The 27,187-nt window shown below is 43.2% G+C and overlaps 1 protein-coding gene across 4 annotated transcripts in view; it reads left to right on the top strand.

Annotated features, from left to right (window-relative positions):
• Positions 1-27,187, top strand: part of chn1 (chimerin 1) — a 55,278-nt gene that overhangs the window by 13,996 nt on the left and 14,095 nt on the right. For 3 of the 4 annotated variants that reach the window (XM_035411394.1, XM_035411396.1, XM_035411397.1), the window contains exons 5-7: positions 4,508-4,539; positions 4,810-4,923; positions 8,804-9,104. In XM_035411394.1, the coding sequence (XP_035267285.1) occupies positions 4,508-4,539; positions 4,810-4,923; positions 8,804-9,104 (447 nt within the window). The remainder of the gene's footprint in view (positions 1-4,507; positions 4,540-4,809; positions 4,924-8,803; positions 9,105-27,187) is intronic. The other variant, XM_035411395.1, reaches the window with a different exon arrangement.

Raw genomic sequence — 27,187 nt, 5'->3', positions numbered from 1 at the left:
CGGTTGGCTGTGTTTGTGCCTGTAACATCTTTTGTTTCTACTAGCGCACTCAGTGCATCCTATTCCCAAGTGCTTGCCTTTTCTTCCCGTTTGCAATTTCTTAACATTTGCATTATAAGCATTTGCATGCGAGCACCTGCGCTACGAATAGAGCAGTTCAGGACTGAGCAGCTGAAGTATGACTATGTGTTTATAAAGCTGCAGTTTTGCTCGTGGAGTGCTAATTCTGGCCTGAGGAAGCCACATCTGACATTGTGGCTGTGTATGCGTATTCATTCGCACAGTTTAGTTGGCAGATATTTGTTGGTTGAAATATTTCATTGCTGTCCCTTTAAATGAACCAGATTAGAAGAATAATGGAATTCTGCAGGGAAGGCTATTCTGTGCAAATCCTGTGTTGCATCACTATGCAGAACTGAAGCAGGATCAGGAATCTTTGGCTGTTTGTGTTTGTATTCAGTGCGTTCATGCATTTTCCATGCACGTTAGGCTGGTCAGCAGCCTTTGTGATTGTGCTTGACGTGTGACTTACCTTGGACCGCTCATCTAATCGTTAGTATTACATTGAGTGCACTAGCTCCGCTATCCCCAGCCAATCAGTGGCCTGTTACAACTGAGCACATGTGGGGAAAGCCCCGCCTGGGCACCTCCTCCTGAAATGAGCGATTAGCGCAGCATGCATTCACATGCGTTCCTATTCACAGTGCATAATAACCAGCACCGAGTCCTCTGGCCTAGCCTTTGCGTGTCTCTCTCCCTGGTTAAAAACAGCAGCTCGCTCGCTCGCTCACTGACACCTGGAGCAGAGGCCGTATGAGTTCAGGGTTCCAGCTCTCATCTGCATCTATAGATGACTCAGTACTTGCGTTATATATTTATGTGCCAAGCGCAAATTGGGTAAAGGATGTGATGGCGTACCGTTTGATTGAAGACCTTCGTGGTAAAGATCGCTGGGCCCGTGAAGGCATAATGGAAAGGGCTTTTTACACAGGCCACCCTGGAGCAAATTGTTTTTCATATCTGAACCAGATCTGTCTTGCCACTTCTGTGCTCCACAGACTGAGAATCATATTACTGGACATCAAAAGAATTGGACTAGCGTACTGTTCTGCCTTACTTGTGCTGTTACGTGCAGCATGCATAAAGATGTGTCGTAATTGGCAATCGCACAAGGCCCTCGATAGATTGGAGCCTTAATTAACCTTGCCTTCCCAAGGTTACATTTTGGAAGCGGAAAGATGAATTCAGTGCTGTTGAAAGTACAAAGCGCTAATGATAAGAAAATGATTTGAAAGAGTATGTGACCATTTTAAAATGAAGACGCTTGGTTTACATTGGCTAAGTCCCATGAAGCTTGGAAGTTGATTGATATGAAATGATTCAATTTGGACAGTTGTTTATGTTCACCATGTAGCTGTGCTAATTAAATATTCCCCACAGCGATCTTGAGAACGGCAGCAGTAGCGTCTCTGTGCTTGTCTCCGCTCGGTGAAGGCCTCGGCCAGTGCTTTGAACGCTGCTGGTGGGAGGGGCGTGTGCTCTTTGTTTCTCACGAGCGCGTAGCCCTCCCAGCGCCGGCTCGCGCAGCACACGCCTCGCTGGCCTCCGCTCTGCTGCGGGGGCTTCGAAGACGAGCGTCGTTTGAGCATCGTCTTCATCGCCCTGGCCCTGGCAGCATGGCCAGCCCTCTGCCACCCTGCCGCCTCGCGCGGCGCGCTTCAAAGGGGCCCGACTGCCCCTCGCTGCCTGGACCCTGCTGAGAGTTAGACAGACTTCGCCCTTTTTCCTCCACTCATAAACGGATCGTTATTTTTGATGCAGCTGATGTACGTGTGCTGCGGTGACCCACAAAGCCATCGGGTGCTATTGACCGCCATAGAGGAGAACGTGCAGGACGTGCCTCTCGCCTCACAGTTGGCGCGCAGCACTGCTGATGGAAAAAGGTGGGAGAGTGGTAGGTCTCTCAAGCAGTGACACACCATACAAAGCAAAGGATGGCAGAGAGTGAGACCATGAGCATTTAAACAGAAATCGCTCCTCTGGCTTTTTATTATTAGCCTGTGTGGCAAAAATGAGTTTTGGTCTGAATGCCAAAACGTTTGTGTTATTTTTCATCCTAGTAATGTTACAAATGTCATCATAAAATTATGAACAACAAGTGAATTAGTGTAAAACGTAGGTTTGCATTCCATGAACCGACACGACCGCTGGTTTCAACCGTCAAGCTCTCTCTCTGTATTCTTCTTTCTGTAGCCAGGCGGTGGCCTGCTGCTATGTTGTTGGGATCCCTGCTTGCAGTCCCTCTCACAGATCAGGGTTCCATCTGGACGTGGCAGTGTGGCCAGCTGGTCCCCTGGAAGGGTATTCTGCCTTGGGAAGGGTCCACAGCTGGAAGCATTGCCAACACAAAGCTCCAGTAGTGACCCAGTTTCTGCTGTCACAGGCCAGGTTCCTCCATGCTTGGTGGTTTCAGTTTTGGGTTTTTAATCGTCCGTTTGAGCTGTTCCCTGGTGTAAAACAGGTGTATTTACATCTGGTGACTGCTGGGGCCTGCATCACAAAGCAGGATCACTGAGTCAGCTGGATAACTACACCGAGTAAAATCAAGAACCCTCCCAAATTTGGAACATGGCCTGAAGTAAAAAGAGCTGTTCGATGCCGTTATTCAGCCAACTCAGTAATCCTGCTTTCTGAATGGACACCGGCTGGCCTCTTCACTCAAAGCCGGTTAATCGTAAGTGTAGTAATTCGATTCGATTACAGCTTTCTTTCCTCCCCCTTTGAAATTTCTGTCCCCCTCATTAAATGAACAGAAGCTGAAGGGTAGTTTCATCCAAAATATTTGAAATGGAATATTCTTTTCATTACTTTGGTGGGTCTGTAATGTTGAAAAGCAAGGAATAATTTTCACACCAGAGAAATCTCCCATTTTCTTCCCACCATCTGACACATGCACACGTTCCTCACTGTGTATGAGTGGACAGTGGGCACTTGAATATACATATCTTCTCATGGACATTTAATAGAATAAGACCCTTTTTATTTTAATTATTTATTTTTATTTTTGTTATGGTCACACTGTTCTTTCTCAAGGTTCCAGGCAGGCGGAGAATTGAGTATTTTACACTGTATTCTACTGATACTGTGCTCTCATTTTGGTCTGTCTGGGTAATTTGATCTCACCCCAGGAAGATCGTTCAAGGTTAATATTGTGTGAATCGATACAGGATCCTCATGTGGCACTACAGGAAGTGTTCATAGGTTTTAGGAGTGCCGCGTGAGCTTCATTTAATACTGCTCTCAAAATTTGGTTGGTGTCCAAACCTCTGAAGCCTGGCTGACGTAGATTTTTCACGTGGAATCCTTTCTGAAGCTGTGCACAATGCACAGCTCAACAAATCGTCGTAACCAAACACCGATTGGACGCCTTCCCCCTCCCCATCCACTGCTCACTGACTGGGCAGCACATTGTTAAAAATAGCATTTTATCACAGCCAGCCGATTTGTTTTTGTTCCCTCGCCTCTCTCTGTTTGCTTCATTAGCTTGCTCATTGCCCTGCAGGTCACGTCACTGTCCACCATTCTCTAACTCTTTAGCCCTGACCGTGATAAGGAATTGCCTTGGCTGACTGGAAAAGAATAGCGACGTCTTCATGTTTTTTAAAAAAGTGTATCAGTCTTAATTACGTTGAATGAAGCCGGGGTTAACCTATGACTCGCTCAATGAAAGTGTGTGTGTGTGTGTGTTTGTATGTGTGTTTGTGTGTGTGCTTGTGTCTGTTTTAGGGATACCATTCTTAGGATCCTTTAGCACGGGGCTGCTTTGTGCAAACCACCCCCACCCACCCGCCGAATGTTCATTTAATCTGCCAGAGCAGAGCTCAGTAGAGGGAAGGGAGGGGAGCTGCCAGGGGTCTCGTGTGATTGAACACAAAGCAACTCAGCACCTCTCAATATCTCTGAGAATGACCTGATGCCTTTTTAATCTGCCCCTCATTTCTATTCATAGAGCTTTACTGATTATTACCTTTCACATTCAGCCGTCACTCTCAAGGTTAAATGCTCAAATCGGCTGCTTATGGTCTTCTCGTTCTTTGTGTGTTTTTGTAATCAGTTGATCTACTTCTTATATTGGTATTACTAATAACTATAGAGCAAGGGTTCCCTACACTAGCCCTTTCATGTTGCTAAGCATTGCACTGAAATCATATTAGTTACAGCAGGTTCTAACGATGACGGTGACCAGTCATAAGCTAACATGGTCCACCAGCTCTGTAGATGGCATTTAAGATTGAAAGACGTTGCACTTCCTGGAATGAGGGATTTAATAAAGAACTTCATTAGCAAGTGAAAATGTATTTTAATCTGTCTAATTGTGTCTGCTGTTTCACCCGCTGCATTTGAACTGGGCTCAAGGGTCTTATTATAAATTTGACTAGACATAAAATAAACGGATCACATTTGACCAGTTGTCCTGTATTTTAATCCATCTTTCTTCTGTTCTCAGGTGGACAACAGGCCCAAATACTATGGACGAGAGTGAGTTTAGTTTTTTGCTTTTTTCCTAAACTTTTCTGTGTATGGTTTTGTATAGTGTGTAATTTTATCATGAACTTTGTCAAACCATACTTGTGACTTGATATTACATTACATTACTGGAATTTAGCAGACTCTGTTCTCTAGAGCGACTTCCAGAACATGTATACCAAACATATGGTATGATATGCATACTCGCATTGAGACTCCATTTGGCATTAAAAGGTATATCATTCCAGCTGATGAGTGTATCATCTGGCTTTTGTTGTGCAGGTATCATGGAATGATCTCCAGGGAAGAAGCTGATCAGTTGCTGAGTGTAGCTGAGGGCAGCTACCTCATTCGGGAGAGCCAGAGGCAGCCAGGGACCTACACTTTAGCATTACGGTCAGTGGAAGTCCTGGTCTCAGGCCTCAATGTGGCGCTGTGGAATCGTCAACGCAGTGGTGGGGTTCTGTTATGAGTGTGTCATCTCTTTTAGGATGTGTCTAGTGGATGCGCTGTCCATTTTAAGAAACTTCTCTAAAGGTTGTTAGAGAATTCTATCCTGACCTAGGCCTCACCGTATATGTTGTATGTAGCAAAAGAGACAGAAAGAAGGAAAAGACTGTCTATAATCTGGTGAACTGGACTCCCCCCCATCTGTCTACAAATGCTCTGGTCTCTTGGCTAGCTAATTTGTCCAAGTCACCACAAAGGCACGGCGCAGTATTGGTTCCCTCCTTTGGTCAGAGGTTTTGTCAAAAGGAAGAAGTACAAGTCTGAGGGAGCTGTAGGGTGGGCACATGAAATGAAGCACTGGCCAACCAAAATCCAACAGGAGAAATTTGATGGCACCAAGTAAAATCACTTGTCCAATGAAGTTTACTGAACTCTCTAGATGCTCCTTCAGAGACTGAGCATTGACCATTAATACTATGAAGATTTTCTCTTACATCTCTCTTTACATTTGCTGGTAATAAAAATAACTACAGCAGTGTGAGTCATATGTGAGTCAGGATGTGAAACTAAATATGTAGATGACATGATGTTGCCCAGACAACTTGCTCTCCAGTTTTTTTGTTTTTTATTTTTTACTTTCTTATTTAAAGCACACAATGTTTGAAACCACTTGTTTCACTGGAAGGACTGACTGCACTGTAATGTTTCTGTTCAGTATGCACATGAAAAACATGCCCATTATGTTCTGAATCACTAGAACCAATTCATTTTTCCTTATTTATTTTACCCCCTTTTCCAGAGCTGCTGAAATCATATTTTGAAATGGTGCAGATGTTTAGTGGATTAAGAAGGATTTTTATTCCTGAATGAAATTTGTTTGAAGATGCACACAGTGTAGTAGAATTGTTCCGTTTGTTTTAATTTTAAGCATGGGAATAAATCGGGACCAAGTAGTTCAGAAGATTTTATTTATTTTGTTGTAATAATATTGGCGGGCTGGTCCAATTCCCACCCTAATTTAGATTGTCCAATTTGCCATTTGCAACCACAGGTACATTGAGTGGTCCCCACTGCCCAGTCTGGAGAGTGAAGACATCCACACAGTTCTTCCTCGAAACAGACTGATTATTTTCACACAGACTACAGATAAGCTCACAGGAAGGAAGACCTTGACTTTCATATGCAGCTTTGGCATGCAGCCCACAGCCGCCCGATCGTCCAGCCAGGGCCGCTAGGTTATCCGATGTGGTGCTGCCGTGTGTCTCTGTTCCTCCTGTTTAGTCCAAAGCAGCGCATTTCCTGCAAGGTGTGGTCAGTGCCTCGCCCCCTTCCTCCAACACCTCTTCCAGCCCTGCTCTCTTTGGCCAGATGCTTGACCTTTCAGTCCTCTGAGTGGGTGGCTGTAATTTTAATTGGATTTTCACATTCCTGGTTTTGCTTGTGGAGTGAAAATATCAAATACCTTTGTCTGATCACTTGCCCCCCCCCCCCCCCCCCCCAAACTCTGGCAGGCAGCAGGACTGTGCATGTGTTTTCACTGCAGGGAATGCTTTGTGCTTGTTTGTATAACTGATCGGGATTCACTAGCTGATAAATCGGGGGAAATTTCTCAGATCTTGATTAAAAAACTTTTTTTTAAGGAATCCTTGCCATTTTGCCATAGCAGCACATGAGTAATATGGAAATTCTGAACAGCAAGACCAGCAATTTTCTTATTGCCTCTGTGTCAATTTCCATATGTATATAGTTTATCAAATTCTGTGCTTTTGTAAGGAAACACCTCAGAAATGGGAGGTGTTGCAGAACTAATATTTATCTCAGTAGATGTTAACATGACCTTGCACTTGCGGAACAGTTTTTCCACGCTTACACTTTCAGACTGTAAACAGGAAGCCTGCAGTACACAAAACCCCCACTGTTAGTTTTGAAAGAAGTCCCATCTTTCCATGCGTCATGAATTCTTTCTCCAATTTGAGACTATGGGACTGTTTCACACAGGAAACGCACAGTACGGAAAAACGGCCCGGAAAATCTGAAAGCCATGAGCAGAAATGTTTTCTTCTGCACATTAAATCCAAAAACAGCATTTAGTTGTGCCTGCCTTTCTGTGAGTGTAAAATGTTGAGGCAGCTGTGGTTGTCTTTAAAGATTAACCCCATGCTCTGAAAGCTTCTCAGTCTTGTGTTGAAAGATATTTTCTATGGGCATGGAGGGGAATTCCAATGAGGGAACAGTCACATACTTTTGAGGCACTGGTAGAGTTGAGGCAGTGGGCCTTCCACTGTTGAATTTAGCAGCTATAACTTAGCTGTAGTTTGAGGTCGACCAAACTATGCTATAATCTCAGCTCTGTCTGGCCGTCTGTCAGTCTCTCCATCTGTCCTTGTGTCTTTGATTCTTTATGCATTGTAGTAGACTTTTGGAGACATGCTGCTATTCAGAAACAGAATTAAGCATAGCAGTTCTAAGTGCTTTAGTACTTTTTCATGTTTATATTAAAAATAAAATTGACCAAGTGCTTTAAACCCTGTTCTCTTTCACTCCTTTTCCCTGGCTATTCATTGGACTGAACTGCCAACCATTTTACAAGTCCTTGCATTCTCATTCTATGCAGTGCCATTATTGCTGATCAAAACCGTATCCTTTAAGGTAGCTGACAGAGCAAATCAGGATCAAATGCCCAAGTGCACCCCCACCCTCCCACATCCCCAAAGGCAGCAGCTCAGCAAATATTTTCTCTGCTTGTGGGGGGTTGGGGGTAGTCCAGTAGATGCTAAAACTATTTTTTTTCCCCCTCATCTTTCATCTGATTTTACGTATCTACCAACTAGGGAACTTTTTAGCTTTTGCTTCATGGAAATGCAATTATTCAAACAAGCATGATATTTTCAGCCTCCCAACACCCCCCCGCTCCACCCACACTGTTCACACCAAAGTGTTTCCTCTTGCGAATTCTGTCATATAATTGCTTTCCTTAAATATGATCTAAACTGAGGCGCAGGGTGCTGGCTTATATCTGAATTTGGAAAGGTTGCTTTTTGGGTTAATGAACTTGCGTCAGAGTTTTGAATTCTCTCAAGGGTTTTTTCTGAGATGATCACTTTGAGATAATTTTTACCCTTCTTTCTTCAGCGATCACTGCATTATGGGCCTCTGCTCACATCCCACCCTTAACAAGTGTAACACACACACACACACACACACACACACTCACAAGCACGCACACACTCACGCATGCATGCACACACATGCACCCACATACACACACGCATGCACACACAGTGTTAAACGGGTTCAGCCCAGCCTCAGAGAATGCTTCTTGTAGTTTGGTTTTTGTACCTAACTGTCACGGTTTTTGGCACCGCTGATGCACATGGTTATTTGTTGGCTTTGTTTGCTTCCTGAGTTCGGAAAGGCCTCTGTTGTGTCCAAGGTGATGCAGACAGAAGGACCTACATCATACTGTACAACTGGTATCGATCAGCACTAATAGAAAGCTCCATTATTTATGACCAGCAGTTGCAGTGGCCGAACACCCCAATCCAGACGCCACAGTTTTAAAACCTTGCATGGATTGCATTGCTTTTATTCCCTTTTCCCCCACAGCTGTAGGGAAAGCACAGAGGAGGCGGGAGGGGGAGAACAAGCCATTCCTTTTAGGAGCGGCCGGTCTCGGGCAATCTATCTTTATTAGACAGGGTGCGCCTCTCCCTGCCTCTCTGCACTGCGCTCTTTTCCCCCCTTCGCTCGCTGCAGGCAGCACCTCAAACAGGGGGGAAAGCGCGCCCCTAAACGCGTCTCCCCTGCCTCTCTCCCTCGGACCCAGCTTCGGAAACCAGACCCGAAACTTCCGCCTCTACTACGATGGGAAGCACTTTGTCGGGGAGAAGCGCTTCGAGTCCATCCACGACCTGGTGACGGACGGCCTGATCACGCTCTACATCGAGACCAAGGCCGCCGAGTACATCGCCAAGATGACAATCAACCCCATCTACGAGCACGTAGGCTACACCACGCTCAACCGGGAGCCGGCGCTCAAGAGACACGTGCCTGTCCTGTCCAAGGACGTCCCAGACGGGAAAGAACCCCCAGGAGAAGAGGGCAGCCTGGAGGAGAGGGTAAGCCAAGTGCGTTTTCACCGCCTTAACAAAGCTGTAGTTCGCAGTCTCCACAGCGATGCTCATTAAGGCATGTTAATTTGTGTTGATTAATTCTGGGAACAGTCATCGAGCGACCTTTTTTGAATGTGTTATTCCATCTGTCTGTCTGCATGCCCATGTTTTTAGACTACATTCACTATGGAGCAACGGCTCAAGTAAGATGTCTTTTTTTTTTTGAGGAAGCTGTAGCCAGTGCAAGTAAAATACCGGACACTAATGGTCTCATCCCATCTTTTATATGACAGTGCATCTTTTGAAAATGCTTCATCATTGGAGTATTTAGCAGTGGGTTGTGTATTTTGGGCCAGACCTGTTAATCTGCATGTAGTGTGGTTCGTGCTAAGATTATTGTTCAGGCCATTCCAAAAAATATATTTTTTTAGATGAACTTCTGTGCTTGAATGTATGGTCCAGCAATGTTGCATATGATCACATGTACAGTTGAGGACAGAAGTTTACATACACCTTATAGCTAAAGATATTCAAACTTCGTTTTTCACAACTTTTTCATGTTACCATACATTTCTTTTGGCAAGTCAATTAGGGCATCTACTTCTACATCTACTGTTCACTTCAGAGGTAATTTTAAAACAATTGATTGGAGACAGATTTATTTCAGCTTTAATTCACTATATCAGAATTCCAGTGGGTCAAAGGTTTACACACACCAAGTTGACTGTCTCTTTAAACAGTCTGGAAAATTCCAGAAATTGATGTCTTCCAGAGATTGACTTTAGAAGCTTCTGATTGGCTAATTGCCATAATTAGGAGTTAATTGGGAGTTCATTGGCACCTGTGGCTGTATTTAAGGGCCTACCTTTAGAGCCACTGCCTTTTTCCCTTGATACCATGGGAGAATCCAAGCAACTCAGCCAAGACCTCAGTAAAAAAATTGTGCACCTCCCGAAGTCTGGTTCCTCCTTAGGGGCAATTTCCAACTGAAGGCACCACGAGCATCTATACAAACAATCTTGGGACCACACAGACAATGCATTGTTCAGGAAGGAGGCACAAATTAACTCCCGAGACTGAACAAACTTTGGTACGAAAGGTTCAGCGGGTTCAGACAACAAAGAAACTGGTGAAGGTGTTGGAGGCATCAGGTACCAAAGTATCTACATCCACCATTAAGAGAATCCTACATCGCCATGGCCTAAAAGGCTGTTGCGCAAGGATGATGCCCCTACTCCAAGACTGGCATAAAAAAGCCAGAATGAAGTTTGCAGGTGATCATCAGGACAAAGACCTAGCCTTTGGAAGAGTGTTCTCTGGTCAGATGAAACTGAAATTGAGCTTTTTGGCCATAATGATCACCGCTATGTATGGAGGAAAAAGGGTCAGCCTTTTAATCCAAAGAATACCATCCCAGCTGTGAAGCATGGGGGTGGCAGCATCATGTTGTGAGGGTGTTTTACTAGTAGAGGGGCTGGTGCACTTCAGAAAATAGATGGCATCATGAGGAATGAGATTTATCTGGAAATACTGAAGCAACACCTCAAGATATCAGCTAGAAAGTTAAAACTTGGTCGCAACCAGGTCTTCTAGCAGGACAGTGATCCTAAGTATACCTGCAAAGTTGTAACAAAATGGCTTAAAAACAACAAAGTGAAAGTATTGGAGTGGCCATCACAAAGCCCTGACCAGAATCCCATAAAACATTTGTGAACTGAACTGAAAAAGCATGTCCAAGCAAGCAGGCCCAGAAACCTGACACCAGTTCTGTCTGGAGGAATGGGCAAAAATTCTGGCAAAGTATTGTGAGAAGCTTGTAGAAGGTTATCCCAAGCGTTTGATTCAAGTTAAGCAATTAAAAGGCAATTCCACCAAATACTAACAAAGTGTAAACTGTTGACCCATAATATAAATAAATCTGTCTCTTAGCTGTTATTTTGAAATTAACTCTGATGGAAATAAAGTAGATACCCTAATTGACTTAACACAGGAAATGTATGGTAACATGAGATGTGTGGAGTTGTGAAAAATTGAATTTTAATGTCTTTAGGCTAGGTGTATGTAAACTTTTGGCCTCAACTGTATACTAGACATAAAACACTACTTGGTTCTGCGACAATTAACTTTATTGTTCTTTTACTATTATGATCCCCCTCCCCCCATTTTTATTTTTATTTTTTAAATGGTACTGTGCATACGTAACATTTGATAATACGAAGGATTTAAGTGTAGACTGTAGCACATTTTATGCGCCTGACTCAAATTCAATTTCTTTTTCATACTTGCACTAATTATAAGTCTTATACACCCTCTTAATATTATCTGAATATAAAATATTGGTTGGGTGTACCCTCAGAATATCCTCATTGGTAAAATAAGCTCTATGAAATACTTCAGCTCTGTCAATCATGCACTCTATTTAAGCTGTGCTTTGTATATTAGGGTATATGTGTTTTTTTTACTGACTATAGGAATGGAAGGAGAATCATTGTCTCTGAGCCAATTGTATTTTCATGTAGCTAATGTAAAATCCAGTCTTTTGGGATAAATTGCCCTTTTTTTAAATTGTCCTAGTCTTTACAAGTGGAAGGGTTATGGTAAATGGATTGCATTTATATAGCGCTTTTATCCAAAGCGCTTTACAATTGATGCCTCTCATTCGCCAGAGCAGTTAGGGGTTAGGTGTCTTGCTCAAGGACACTTCGACACGCCCAGGGCGGGGTTTGAACCGGCAACCCTCCGACTGCCAGACAATTGGTCTTACCTCCTGAGCTATGATTGGCCCAACGATTGTTGACTTTGGTCTATTTATGTGCTGAGCCACGCCCTTTTGAAGTTCATTGGTCAATATCTTCAAAACGCATTAAGATATCAACAAGCTTTGAATAACTTTTAGCTTGGTCCAGTAATCTGGTCACATGGACTTTAGTGGTTCTTGAGGCAAATTTGTAGAGTGAGGATAGATGGATGTCTGTAGCAAATTTTGTGTAAATTGGACTCACGGCATCGGAGTTATGACTTTTCAAAGTTCAAAATTTTGACCTTTAATTATAGCGCCCCCATCAGGCCGATTGGGGTCATATTTCTTGGGCAGCACTTGCACACAACTCCCAATCAATGGGCAGAATTTCATGTCTCTACCATTTACCGTCTCACGGGTATTTGCGCAAACATTTCTGAAGAAGATTAATAATAAACCAGCACAAAAGCAAAAAAAATAGGGTTTCTGTCCTTCAGGCTTGAACTCCTAAAAATCTGAAGATGGACTATTATTTTTTGCATTGGCCTTTGCATTACAGAAATTTATTCCTGATTCTGACAGGATACCAAGCATATGGGTGTGGGATCGTGAGTTCTATTAAAGTCTTTAAGCTATTAAAAGTCTAATATTGGCTAGAAAGCTATTTCCAATTATTGGATTAGTTAGCTTGCTAGCTAGTGAGCGATGGGAAAATAAGACTACAGTTCAGCTTGCAGAGTGGAGTCAGAGGACGGCCATTCATATCCAGCTTTAACATGTTGTCCACAAGCGACTATCCAACCAGAAGGGGTCGCTAGAGAGAGGGCGATGAAACTCAGAATCCTAACCAACAGAATCCTCCCGTATACTCAGTGACACAATTTCCAATTGTGTCAACCTGTCAAGCTACTGGCCGCAGTCGGCACTGGCACAGTCCAAATTCAATTTGTAACCGTGAGGCTCATCCGTCCACTACAGTGTGGTGCCTTAACCGACTGATTCACACAGCAGCCCAATCCTGCCATTTTTATATGGGTCTTTAGATGTGCCTGTGAGTTTCTTGCCACCCTGGCAGAGTAGAAACCACCAAAAGACTGGACGGAGACCATGCCAAGACTGGTAATTGCCCAGAATGGAAAACACTACGTGGCCGCAGCTGGGGTTATATAGAAGACACTGACTTTAGTGGAATATTATTTTTTTAAAATTCAAATGCATCAAAATTTGGCAGTTGGTGTAGAAGAAATTTTGTTCTAAGTACAGAAATGGTTTAGTTCTTGAGGTTAGTTGACATACACTTTATGAGGAGCTGCGTGGATATTTTGAGGGTTTTGTGCAGGGTTGGTGTCAGGAGTGGGGGGGGGGGGCACTAGGGGCCACCCAAAATTGACTTCTATGCCCTTCTATAATGTAATGTCCTTTCCGAGTAGTTGATGGAAGAAAGTTTGCGGTAGTTATGAATTTGCATGTCTGTGACTCCCTGTCTAACATTGGTTCCAAAGCCAAGATGGCGACCACAAAGTTTTACTATGTCCTTTTGCCTGTGTATGGAGTGTTCTGCAATTGGCTAATTTCAAGATTAGATGTTGTTATTGGCAGATGTAACTAATTGTCCAATGAGGATAGTTATTGATAGTGATACTGGAACATTTCTGATGATGTGATTGGCAGGAAAAAGGAGGTGGCAAAAAACACAAAATAACCCAAGTTTGGAGGTTTATTGTGTGGATATGTGAAGTTCTTTGTGAATTCTGTGTGTTTACATGAGGTCTGAAAGTACAGAAATGAATGCTGTTAAGGTCTGTAAGTCTGTGGTCATTCTGGTTATTTCTGTAGGAAACCCTGAAAATGCCATACTCTCATGCTGTGTAGGTATTGGGCATGCCTTTAGGTTACGTGGCAGATGGCATACCTGCCATCCTAATACATTCAGGATAACTATTTACACATGCCACAAGACCCCTCATTGTAATTTACTGAATAGAAATTTGTGGAATTACATGCAGCTATACATGTATTTTTGCATCTCCTACCTGGATCACTCTGACAAATTATTTAATTTTGGAGAAACTGATTTTGAGGAACACGATCTCAGTAGGTGGCTCAGTTACTGAGTTTATTTTCATTTAAAGACGTTTGAAGCATAATATAATTTTCCAAGCTGGCATTTGAAGGAGACATTGCCTAGCTTTCATGTTGAAGTGAACACACTTATTATTTAACAGTGTGTTGAGCAGTATTATTGAACTTATAGTTGTTTAGAATATAGATACCTGAAGAAGCAGTAAGCTTGGACAGAGTTCAGCTTTCTGTCACTAGCTTCTATGTTCTGTATGGCTATGGTTTACCTTGCGAAGACACTGGATCTCCCCATCATTGCCACATACACAAGTACCAGGCTGCATCACAGTAACCTTGTGTCAGTCTTCCCTGAGAAAATGTTGGTTTACAACCGCACCTTCATTGCATTTACTTGAGTATTCCATAAATTCACTTTTGTGGCAAATCTCAAGGCTCTCTCACGAGTCTGTGGGACCAGTTGTGTGTTCATCCATTCACAGTGGAGACAATATGGATATACAAGCACTGAATCCTAATGAGAACGACCCTGACTCATGGCAGGGTATGCTTCCATTCACTTGGAATTGAACATCCGCTAACAGCAAGCAAACAAACAAGGCACACAGTGGAGAGCTTGTCCATCTTAGACTGTCCACTATATGATTAAGACTTGACTTCCAGTGGAGTCAGAGACCATTGAAGCACATGGAGAGCAAACAGGAGTTTATCCACAGCTGACTTGCTACAGTCAAACTGGGCACCACGGCAGCGTTGTGTTGTGTAACCGAAAGCCCAGTAGCGTTTCACTTCCACTTCAAAGTCACCAAAAACAGAGAGCATTTTTATGCTTCAGCCAAGTCCCCAGAACAGGGAACCAGTCTCAGATGCAACTCTCTTGATCCGTTGGGGCAACTGCATTAGCGAAGTAACATTAGCACTTCAGCGTTTTACCTGGGAGCCTCCAACAATACCTGAATTATAAACTGACCTGTTTGAAGTGAACCTGGAAGTAGCCATTGCAGTTATGTCATATCAAAGCTCCTTATTATAAAACATAGATTCTGGTGAGACGTGTGGTATTGTCTGTAGGAACTGTGATCCCTTCTCTATCTGTTACCCTCTGTGTTTCCTGCCTACTTGAATAAGGCACTTTTTAAAAATTAAAAGATATAAATTATTTTTGGTATTATCACTGGTGCTGAATGTGACTATTACACAGAAACAAGTTGCCCTTGCCATTAATAAAAACTGGAAATGCACCACCAACTGTGCATCATGGTCCATGGAAAATTATAATTTTTGAAGGGGGGCAAGTCATGCAATCATTATCTACTCAGGTACAGTGAAATACACATTTTTAACAGTATATGTATTTTCTCCATTGCATATTTCATGTTTATTGAAAGTGCTGAGTGTTTGGGCAAAGACCTTTGTCAGATGCACAAAACATATAGGACCTATATCTTATACTCCATATTAGGGGAGGGCCACTCAGTGAGAACACCTGTGGTAATCAGCTTCATATTAAGTCATTTTTTTTCTTTTCTCCTTTCCTTTTATAGTGGGTTGCATTTCTACAACAGACAAATATCCCGCAAATAGACCGCAATAAACATCGAAAATGAAAAAAGTAGACAACAACTGGGCAACCTGAAAAGGATATCGGGCATTGCCCTCATGAATAGCAGGGCCGTCCATTATCTAAATGGAAAGAAAAGGCAGTAAAGGAAATATTGATTACAGCATAGTTTTAATAAAATATATATTTTTGGCCAGACCTCGGGTGTGTGACCTGAGAGGTTTTAGTGGAGCCATTCTATTGAGCGCAGTTTCCACAGGGACAGTTACCATCCCCGAGGGGAGCAAGCAGCATCTGTCTGGGGTTGGAGGTGATGTTCGCGTGCACCAGTTTATTTTTTAGGTTAAAAAACCTAATGAAAAGTGGGGCTTTGATTTTTATGACCAAGGGTACCATCAAACGAGTAGATGCCAGTGTTTTAGTAGTGTTTTCATAGTTTATGACTGATGGCTAAAGCTGGAAATTAAGCAAAGAATTAGTGAACACAAGCTCAGCATTGGATGCGAAGCTGAGAACTATCCCGTTGCGTGGCATTTCACTGAATGCTCTCATATAGTGTCTCTCCTCTCCATTTTCTGCATATAGACACAATTTATTTACCTAGAGGGGCTAATATTGACAAAAAGCTCTGTCAGAGAGAATTGTTTTGGATCCGATTTGGAGTGTTTTTGTGCTCTGGGGAAGGTTTTTGACCAAAAGCACTTTAAATTAATGTGATTTTTGCCATGGAGAAAATGTACAGAAGTTCTCTTTTGTTTTGAAGTTCCCTCGCTCCCAAAAGTGTTTGTATCCCAAAGGTTTTGCTGTGTTTTCATAATGTCACAGACGCAACGGTTGTCCTTGGTCATTTTGGCAGTAATTCTGGTGAACAAAACATAGCAAAATGAATGTCCTTTTCCCCTTTCCACTGGCATTATTTTTAGAGATATTAGAAAATGGAGTGCGGCCATTTCCATTGTATTGCACATGCGCTTGTGTTTGTACCAGCTGGTAAAGTAATTGGCCCAGGTCTAATTAGATGTATTTAAAGCAGACTGACAGTGCTGGCATTAAGTGGACAGATGCAGCTCTGTTTAGTTAACTGCCAGACAGACTTGCCTTTCTGAAGGCATTCCTTAAGGCCTCATCAGTGTGCAACTGTTCACTATGCCCAGAAACTGCATTACGTGACTATAAGCTGTGGTGAGAACTGTGTCTGCATGCATAGGTTTAATGTACCGGTCACTGTGTGTTATGTCAGTGCCTCCTTGCAAGTCAGTGGGCTTCTCTTAAAGGTATTTATATAAGACTGTCCTCACTGGAGTATTGCATCATCCATCAACATCCATATTTTGGGAGAATTTTGCTGGTGACCATTGTATTTAGTTTTGTGGTTTACCCCGGCCTGCTCTTGTGTCGCCCCCTGTACCTGAGGCGCACGGTCTGCGTCTGTCTGAGGCGTCCAGCAGGAACTCAGTCGGCCCACGTGGCCCACACTCGCCCACGAGTAAAGGCGGGACGCCATGCGCACCACACAGGCCTCTGCGTGCGGCGCACAGTCACCAGGCCCCTCTTCACCCCGCCCATTGTTTACACGCTAACGAGCAGTAAATGGCAGACATCTTCATCACAACACCACCAGCTGTCATCTGTTTGTCAGTTTGAATTACTTATTCATGAAACAGAGCCTCTTGGTTTAAATCATTGCCTCAAGTCAAAAATGCCAGACTGGTGACTCGATGGTAGAAATATTAAAATGATCACCAACGGTTAGTGTAATTGTCAGTGGCATGTAGAAAGCAGGTGCCACTATAACTCAAATGTTTTTTTGTTAAATTTTTCTGTATTTAACTACCAACAAGCTTCAGGCTTATAGGTTAAGTGGGAATACAGTTGGAGTGGTTGAAGACCCACCATCTGTCATCTTGGTTATTCAGTGTGCAGATGGATAACCTGTGTGAATTGTCTGTTTGCAAGCATTGTTTGCTTTGCACCTTTTTCCCTTCTTCACTTTAAGCCGGAGTGTACTCATTGTCAGTAAACTGCAAGTCTCCTGAAGCTGTTAATGTGGGCTGTAATGGGCCACTCAGACATGTCTGTTGCTCAGAGATCTCTGTCGAATGTATTAAAATAAGGGCGTTTAATTATTCAAACAGTGAAGCTGAAAAGCAGGCAGTAACGCAGCCCTCCCTCTGGAAACAGTCGAGCTCGTTTCGGCAAACAAGATAAGCACCAGCGTACACAGGAAGGAGACACGAGCGCTCCAGTTCCCATGGGAACCACGTGCTCTAGAGCAGATTTAATTACGCCCCGTCCAGACGACGCAAACACAGTGCCCCCGCCCCCACACGCGCTCTCATTTAAAGTCAGAACAGGAAGATGAAGTAAACTTAAGCACTAATACATTACCAGTGGCTTATCTGAGCTGAACCACAGCAGGACACTACAGCCTGGGCAGGTCCAGCTCTGCTGTGTTCTTGGATTACCCAGTGCAATGTGAAATTATCTTTTGCCAGGACCAGGTTAAATCGAGATCTGAAAACAAGCCCCTCGTCCACCCAGAAATATTGAATCTACCTCTGTTGAAATCTGTGCCTAACAATATACCACCTGTCATGGATTGGTTTGGAGGTGAATGAAAGGATTTGATTTTGTTCTGTATTTATACCCTCATGTGTGTCCCGCGACCTTGTAGTGCTCTGGGACCCACAGATGTCGAGTGGCTGGGCAGGAAGGCTGCTTGTTATATACAGTGGCATTTACTCTAGGGCTGTTAATAGGTTGAAACTTCAGGCAGCTGCCCAGCGATTGTGATTAAAAGTAGCCATAGCTGGCTCTGATGTCACTTGCATTAATATTTTGATGTTAACCCAAATATACAAGCATTTTGACTATGAGTCATGTAAATACCCTATTACAGTAGCCAAAACTCAAATAACCCAGTATCCTGGTTATGGGTGTAAGACATGGTTTATTACTCGCCCTTTTCTGAGTATACCTTCTTACTTCTATTTTTCACCGAGTCTTGGGTAACAATTCACTCTCTAGCTTAGTGTCAGGGTAAACCCCAAAAACCTGGCATTTCTGGAGCAACTACAAGATGTACTTTTGTCTTTTGGTTATGAAAGTATACAGGTACATGTGATTTTGAGTTTTTGAGAAGATACTGTTGTTGCATTAAGCCATTATATTTAAAGTGCTACTTTGTTTTAATAAGCCACTTAGATTACGCTGGTTTGTTTGCATTAAGATAATTTGTTGACATTAAAGTATTTCGCAAAAGTGAAAAACAGCACAAGTCATGGTTTATTTGGGATACTATAAAGACCATGTATGCCAGAATATCAGTGGCTGTCGTATTTTATGGTAAATCTGCGTTTAGTAGCACAGTCGAGCTCTGATTCTGGACTGTAAAGCCTGCCTCTTCCCCTAGACCTCAAGCTTTTGTTGGCCCTGAGACACCCCCCCCCCCCCAGCACACAAATGAAAAAAATGTGCAATTGCAGCTATGAATATCTTTGTGTTCTTCCGTGCATAAGTGGAACCCATGGTGCCACTGTTTGTGCAAAACCTGTTGCCTTCCGCTTTCAGTACTGGTGTCATTCATGCATATCATCCCTGTATTGGAAACAATGCTAAACATGCGTAACCATGTGACTATTCACGTAGGATGTGGGTTGGAAAGTCTTGCCATTATTAGCCTGCTGGTTAAAGCACTGTAAGTAGATGGCTAGAGCAAGTGAACTGTAGAAAGGCCTAGGCTGCATGGAAGGCCTAGCAGTTAGCTAAAGCAAGTGAACTGTAGAAAGGCCTAGGCTGTATGGAAGGCCTAGCAGTTAGCTAGAGCAAGTGAACGGGCACGGGCAACTGATTTTGTACTGATGCACTTAGGGTGTCTGCCACTCCTGGAGGTTCTGCTGGGCCTTGGTGAGAAGTGTACTTGTTCATCCAGAACTTTCCATTGTGGTGTAAGGTTAAGGCAGGAAAGGCAGGAACATCTTGACATTTCCTTATGTCAGCTGGATATAATCCATTAGTATATAGACTGGGCTAGTAACACATTTTTCCGCCATGTTCCCTAATGAAGACAGACCGAAATTAAATATGACAAAATCAGTGCTAGATTTTTGTTGGTACTTGTTCTGTGTCGGGAAATTAATAATTTAATGCAGTAGAACACAGTCTGTTATATAATATGAAGAGCACACTGTAAAGCAGAACTGACTGTATGATAGGTAGGGTTATTATAGGAGTGTCAGTCTTCTGTTTGCCAAGGTGAAATTGTTGTTTACTGGGTGAAAGTGATAAATCTTTACATCTCCAATGCACTTTTTTTGTGACACAGAACACCAAACCTTGCATTGATTGCTCCTTATTATATTTCTGACTTCAATAGTGAACACAGTAGGAAGTCTGTATCTACTCCAGTCTAAATGTCAGTGGTTTATATCCAGCTGATATCACAAGCCACTGGAACTCAAAGCTATTCCTGTGTTACAGTGAGAATCCCTCTGACAGACCTTTGGTTGGTAAGAGTGCTTTGAAATTTTCAGTTGTGTTCCCCTTTAAAGGTAATTCAGCATCTGTCCGCTTGTTAGATTTTTTGTGTTGTTGTTTTGTCCTGGTATGGTAGTATCTTTTTGACAGTTCGCCAATTCATATAACCTTCATTCACGTCTGTATTGTCTAATTTCCCAGACTCCTTTGCGTTTGTTTGGTCCCTCAGCAGCTCATGCTTAAATCACACGCACACATTCTCTGGACAGAGCAGCGCGGCTGCAGATGAGCGCTGAAGCTTGTGGTTATGAAACTTCAGCGTCTCATGGAGAGCTGGCGCACCTGCGCTGTGTTGTCATCGTGTTGCGGGGGAAGAGGGTGAAGAAGTGCAGCACAGTTATGTAACCAAATCGATCTGCTGCAGCCAGGATTGCTTACAGTGGGCTGAAGAACAGTAGCGGACGCCGCTATTAACTCGAGGACTGAGCGTACAGTACTGGCTCCGCTCTAGTGTTTTTGACCTCCCCTCGTCTGACGCACGAGCCAGGCTCTCTCCGCCTGCATAGCTGAGGACATTTACTTACGTAAACTTGTAAAGCTCTCGGCAACCTCCCAGTAATAAATGTAATCGTCCATCTCGGTTTGCTGCAGCTTCCTGCCGGGAGCCCCACGCATCCTGCGTATTACACGGCATCACGGCATCATTTTCCCCCTCCGCACACCCCTGTAATCACTTTGGCCTCAGTGAAGAGCCAGAACGTTCCGCATTTGGCCTCGCTCCAGCCACTGCAGTGCACTGCAGTAGAAAATGCCGAGTTTACCTGCTCCTGCTTGGTTCTGGATCATTGCTGTCTAGCTGAGCAAATGTGAATTCACTGCCAGTGGACTGATTACTCCCTTCTTTTCCAGTTTTTGTGGGCAAGGCTTTCTTTTAAGGGTCTTAAAGGTGTGGTCTTCTGGAAGCAGCAGATTTGAGGGAGATGTCACAGATGGGCATTTGGATAGTAGCCGAGGGATAGCTTGAGTGCCTGCTTGCGTTTGGAGTGTTGTTAGTGCAGGGTGTGGAAACAACACTGTACCTAGAGGGGGCTGATGATCACCTTACTCTGTTATTTATGTCACTGTCTTAAAGTAATAAGTAATAAATGTCTTTTAAGTCACTATCTATTGCTGCATTGGGTAACACAATGGTGATTGAGCCTATTTTTATATTCATTTATACTATTATTATTATCATAATTCATGATTAAAAAACTTGGTGTCTGTGGCGACATTCCCGGGAAAAAATCACAAGCTGCGCACAGTTACTGACGCGTTTTTCATCACCCACCAGTGGTTGGTCCGCCAGAGAGGGTAGGCAGAGCTAACGCAACAGGCTCGCTCTTCAACTCACTTGTGTGTGAGCGGCGTACTGTTTTTTCCGGTGTCTGCATGCGTTACAATAACAGAGAAAGGGGGGGTTGGGGGATTTATGGAACCCTAAAAAGTTTTTGTGTAACATGAGAGATCATATTATTTGTTGATGTAGATTTCGTATTACATTTAATGACAATGTAACTTTACTAAATTACATAGCTATTTGCACAGCTAACGCTAGCTACCGGACCATGTCAAGAAAGACCACATTAGTTTAGACAACGTTGCGCACAGTATCCATCTCTCATATCAGGTAACGTTGCGTTAGCTAGCTAGCTAGCTAATGTAATGAACACAATCTAATGTCAGCTAACAATTAGAAAAAACGCTAGCTAACGCTACCGACCGGTACCGACCTTGCAAACCGTCTCTCTAATGCAATGTTACCTTGTTTCAACGTTGCAGTGTAGCTAACTAAAGCCAAGGCCAGTTCAGATCAATGATTCGCAATGAGACTGGATGCAATTTGCAAAATTCCAAGACGTCTGATTGTAAACGTTCTAAAACTGCACTTGGCGATTTGACAAGGACGGTCTTTTAAAACCTCAGGACAGGCAACCACTCTGCTACTAGCCAGTTCACACCGCTGCAATTTTCTCTGCAACATTCTAAAACCGTTTCGCCTCGTTGCGAATCATTGATCTGAACTGGCCTAACGTTACCGTTATTTACATTTCCATCGAGTTCATAAATATATTATAATGATCGGAATAAAGCCGGGGTATGTGGAGCAGAGCCGGGTCTGATTTCTGAAGACGTCATGCAGGAGAAAACGAAATAAAAGAATACGGCAGCATTGTTATTATTTTATTACGCTTCCTCATATGTTCCTTCAGCCTTTATGCCCTTTTTGATGAAATCTCCTTTGTTTTTGTTTTATTCTTCTTGTTCTGATTGCTAATTTAACACCCAGCTCAGCTTTATTCTCGAACAGTTTAGCTAGCAAAACCAGAAACACCAGGGGTAACATTTTGCAAGGCAGTTGTTTTAAAAATACCATACAACAATCATTCACGAAAAAGACTGCTTATTGTGCACGAGATACATAATTGCACGAGCCACAGCGAATCCCGCAAATTCTTCTCTGCAGTGTAAAGATGTTCATACCGGGCAAAAGGTGGATAAAGAACGTTTGCAGAAATTGATCATCACTAATTCTACCCCAGGTTTACTATGGCATTTTAACCCGGCTCAGCAGTGTAAAGACATCTTGAGTTAGCCTAATGTTAGACAACGAATGAGTATGTACATAACATTACTTTTATAAAAATCTTTTTTTCTTCAGTAAATAGTAAGTGTTATAGTTGGCGTGCCAACTGGCTGACGTCACACAGGCGACACTGGTTGGATCCGGTTGGATCTATGGGAAGTGAGGTCCAAAAACACACCTGCAATTACCGCTTCTCGCCATTGGCACCGCCATAGAGAATGAAACTGAAATCTTTGAGATTGTCACTTTAAATTAATTAAAACATGCCATATATTGTGCACGCCTTGTTGCCATTGTTTAATTTGCCCTGTAATAATCTCTTTTTTCCAAATGTCTTCCAAATACTGTTGGTTAGCTTTTAGAAGGAAAAATAAACAACGAGCAGAGATGGACTACACAGGAGGGTAGACATTTGGGATTCTAGTGTTAGAGAAATGGCAGAAAAGACTTTTGGTCAGAGATTATATATGGTGTTGTCAGTTCTTTCAGTTCCTGTCATCATAGCAAAGATGGAAACCGGAATCATTAGCTATAACTAGCTACACGAAACACCAGAGAATAGGCTTACACTGTAGCGTAGGCTACTCACCATTGTGCCTTGGCAGCGTCCAAACCACTTCTGCTGTGGAAATGCCTTTTGTTGAGGAAGGATTCTAGAAGCTAACATTATTACTCATTAAACACAGATCTGCTAATGCTGCAGCGTAAATATAATTAAGTAAGATTACTCATTCACTTCCATTAATTATCATAAATTTGTTTTTAAGGAGATATAGTACTTGAGCAGTCGTCTTTCGAGTATTCAAGTACTCAAGTACTTTGCCCATGCATAGTAAATATCTGTATGCTGGGCTGAGGACTGGTAAGTGCTACTGAACACTGGTCTTTGAAGTTGTGGCACACCCGACTGTCTGGTATCGAATCCCAGACCATTGACCGCAGCCAAGCAGGGCAGCGAAAGATTGGATGCTGCCGAGACAGGCATTGTTTTTTAAATTAACTAAATAAAGAAATGAAAATATCAGTATTTCATTTTAGTAGCCGTTTGAATGGAAAATATTGCACTTTGACTGGGGTTTTGCTGGGGACCATTACTTATTCATTTGTCTGCTGAAATTCACACACATGAGGCATAAATAATTCAGAAGGTTTTGAATTGGAAAATTATCTAATGAACTGCTGGACTAATAAATGCAATGGAACAGGCATTTTCCTGCTGAAATGATTCCTCATGACCCTGAGATCTTTATTTGAAACCTGTAGTTTTCACTAAGGTCGAAGTTCTATCATTTAATATACTGTTAATCCAATTTATTTGTGGTTATTAATTGAACAACATTAATTCTTAATTTTGATAATTTTATTTTTTCTTATTTTTGTGTTTACCTTATTGTAATGAAAAGGCCGGTACCATTTTGAAAGAAGAGAAGGGAAATCACACAGTAGACTTGGTACCATCAGGGCAGGTTGGATGTATGTGAAACCCACAGGCGTTCATGCTTCCTGCCAGCCTCACACACATGTAAACATGCCGGCCCTAATGCATCATGCACAGCGTGTGTTCTCATGTGACCTTGGCGTGTGCAAGGCAGCATGTGCTTGTGAATGCAGCCCCATGCATCACTGTCAAGGCGGGGGGCAGAGCCAGGTAATTTATTTGTCTTGAAACACTATAATTTGTTTTGCTTCGGCTTTTTGCAGCGTAAGCGGAAAGACTGTGGCTTTCGGTGGTTGGGGGTCGGCCTGCTCTGTGCGCTGGGGGCACTGCAGTGCTTATCTCCCCAGATTAAGCCAGGGCTGGTCGCCTATGGAAGTCTCTTATTTCAGTCCTTCCGCTGCCCCAGAGATGATGCTGGGAGCAGAGGCTGCTTCGCCTGTGGGAGGTAGGCGGAACAAAGTGCCCACACAATCTCAGCGTTTCACACCGAAACTGCCGTTATGTAATCTGTGATGCAGTTTCTGCACTTGTGATAGTCATCACGCGCTATCTGCTCTTTCTGGAGTTCTGTCCTGCAGTCCCAGATCTCTCTTTATGTAATGCGCTCAGTATAAACAAGAGAACAAATGCAGCCGCACGTTCAGCACTTAGGATGTGCGTGGCTTCACGATCATACCATAAATGTGACTACCCCGGACACGGTGTTAGTGCTTGGTGCCCCAGCACAAAGTCAGGGCTGTGTTAGCGTGGGGATCTGGGAGTGACTAATGGCTCCCATTAGCGTGAGGCAGAATGTGCAGCTTGCGGCTGCTCGGACGCGCACCCGGAGCGCGCTGTGCGGATCTCATTTGTTGTGCTTGGATTGGTTGTATGATTGTCGTGGCGAGCTGTGGTAACCTCTCGCGGCCTCCCGTAAATTTGCCAGGCTTTCCCTTGGACAGCCATTCTCTCTCTGCCGGTCCGGGTGACACAACAAAGGTCTCTGCGCGAGGAGGGGCGTTATTCCTCAAGGTTACCGTCCGTCCTCCTTCCCGCCGCCTTATTCCCCCGCCCTTCCTTGTGACCGGCTTACATAATCACCAACCTGCGGTGTTACAGCATCACCGCGCTGTACGAACAGAGAGCCCTCTATCGCACTTCGACTCCCAGCAGGCCGTTCTCCCCTAAGGCATGCCTGGACCCGGCCCTGTTTTCCTGAGTCCGGTTCTTTACATCTCGGCACGGATCTCACGAGGGCAGAGGCGATAACGATACACAAGGCCCGACGACTCGAACGCGAGATCGAAACCATCAACGCCAGGGCGCCAATCTGAGTAATCACACCGCTCCCCAACTCCGGAGCTTTGTATCTGCATGTAATTACGCATCCCTTTCGGGTTATATAACATTATGTAATACCGGCCTCCTACGTTCCTTTAGAGAGAGGAGTGTTGCATCTCAGCTCCAAACACACTCCTATCTCTCTTTGGTGTTTGCCCATTTTAGAGTGCTGCTATGGCTAATTTAACTTAGCCACCGGCCTCCGTGCTTTTCGAGTGCTGCCCATGTGCAATAAATCTCCACTGTGCAGGAGTTAATTGTGGACGCATCGTCACGCTACATTTTAAATGAGGCCAAAGCCATCTTTTCTGCTCTTAGTCAAGCCTGACGTTGGTTCACATCCAGAAGGAATGCTTTTCAGGCTGATTGTGTTTTATTATCTCTGCGAGTGGGAAGCACGGCTCATCGGTGCTGTCGAATTTCGGCGTATGCGCGTCCCTGCCCTTCCCTGCTGAGGACGTTATTGCTCTGCCTTTCCCTCGGCTCAGGAAGGGTTAAATCCGTTGTTATTGAAGGTCACTGTGGACATTGCTGCTGCAGCTCCTTTTCACTCTTGCCACAGGAGCTGGCCTGATTAATGAGAAATCAGGGTAGCTTTTCTACTAACAGGACTTCAGCATCAATTTTCATGAATCCACCATTAATGAAAAACATGTTCTAATGATCACCTTGACACTTTAACCTTTTCTGATTGTCTTTGGTTGGGGTACATTCCTATTTAAACTGTATTCATCATAAAATTCATTAAACTGTATTCATCATAAAAACTTTAACAAGAAGTGGAGAACTGATCAGAAAGTGGCATTCCAATGACCTTTAAACAGTGGAACTGGTTTTATAGATGTCCCTGAAATAAGAGGATTTGGTTTAAGGATGTAATGGTATTGAACTCAAGGCAGCTGAAAGGAATTGCTTGGGGAAAGTATTGATTTCAATTCATGTTTGTAGAATTAATTCAAAATGATACTTTTAAACATGCTGAATTAATAGAATTGAGAAGGAATGGAATTTAGAGAATTGATTGAAAATCTAATTCATACTGCATTAGTGGAATTGACCACAAACCTGCTGGATGTCCACTCACCTCATTGCTGTGAACACTGAATGTAGACACCACCTTCCACACGCATTCATAAAAATGCAATTGCATTAAGTTTAGGGAAGGCATGATGCACGCACATAGGTGTTTTGTAATGTTAAAATAGAATGTGTAAGCTAAGCGGAACAGAAATGGCGGTTGCAGTTCCATGACTGCTCGAATACTTTTGAAAATCAGCCCATTTTTGGTTGATAGACTGTGGGTGTGGCATTAACATGTAGGTGAGACCCTTTTAAAAATGTTTTTTTCCCTCTGAGTATAGAATACAGAACATGGGCAGCAAATGTGATACATGGCTTTGGAACAAGTAAAAGCACAAGAATGAGACCTTACAAAGGATATGACATGTCCATATATGCTGCCCTGTGTCCTTTCTTCATGCGGAAACATTAGCCAGGCCAAGAGAAGCTGTCGTTGTTTAGGGTATACTCAGTTTTCTGTTTGCACATATCAGATCTGGCTTCGTAATATAAGTCCCATCCAGCATTTCACCAACATCTAGTAGACTCCATAGACTATGACTGTGAGAGAAACAAGGAAACGGCTGTGTGCTCAAGTCTGAAAGGTGGGAACATTGTGTTAACACACTGAATTGCTGAATTGGCAATGGACAAGTACCCACACGTGTATAAATGTTAAGATCAGTGTTAATAAAAGCACCAATGGCAATCTATACATTGAGTATTCATATTTTATGTGATCAGAGTTGTTTCTATCTATGCCATGAAGTTATTTTCCTAAATCCTAGGAGCACTATGT

This window comes from Anguilla anguilla, chromosome 3 (genome assembly GCF_013347855.1).
Source record: "Anguilla anguilla isolate fAngAng1 chromosome 3, fAngAng1.pri, whole genome shotgun sequence".
NCBI lineage: Eukaryota > Metazoa > Chordata > Actinopteri > Anguilliformes > Anguillidae > Anguilla > Anguilla anguilla.
The sequence above is the reverse complement of the archived record's forward strand: the minus strand, read 5'-3'. Positions and strand labels throughout refer to the sequence as shown.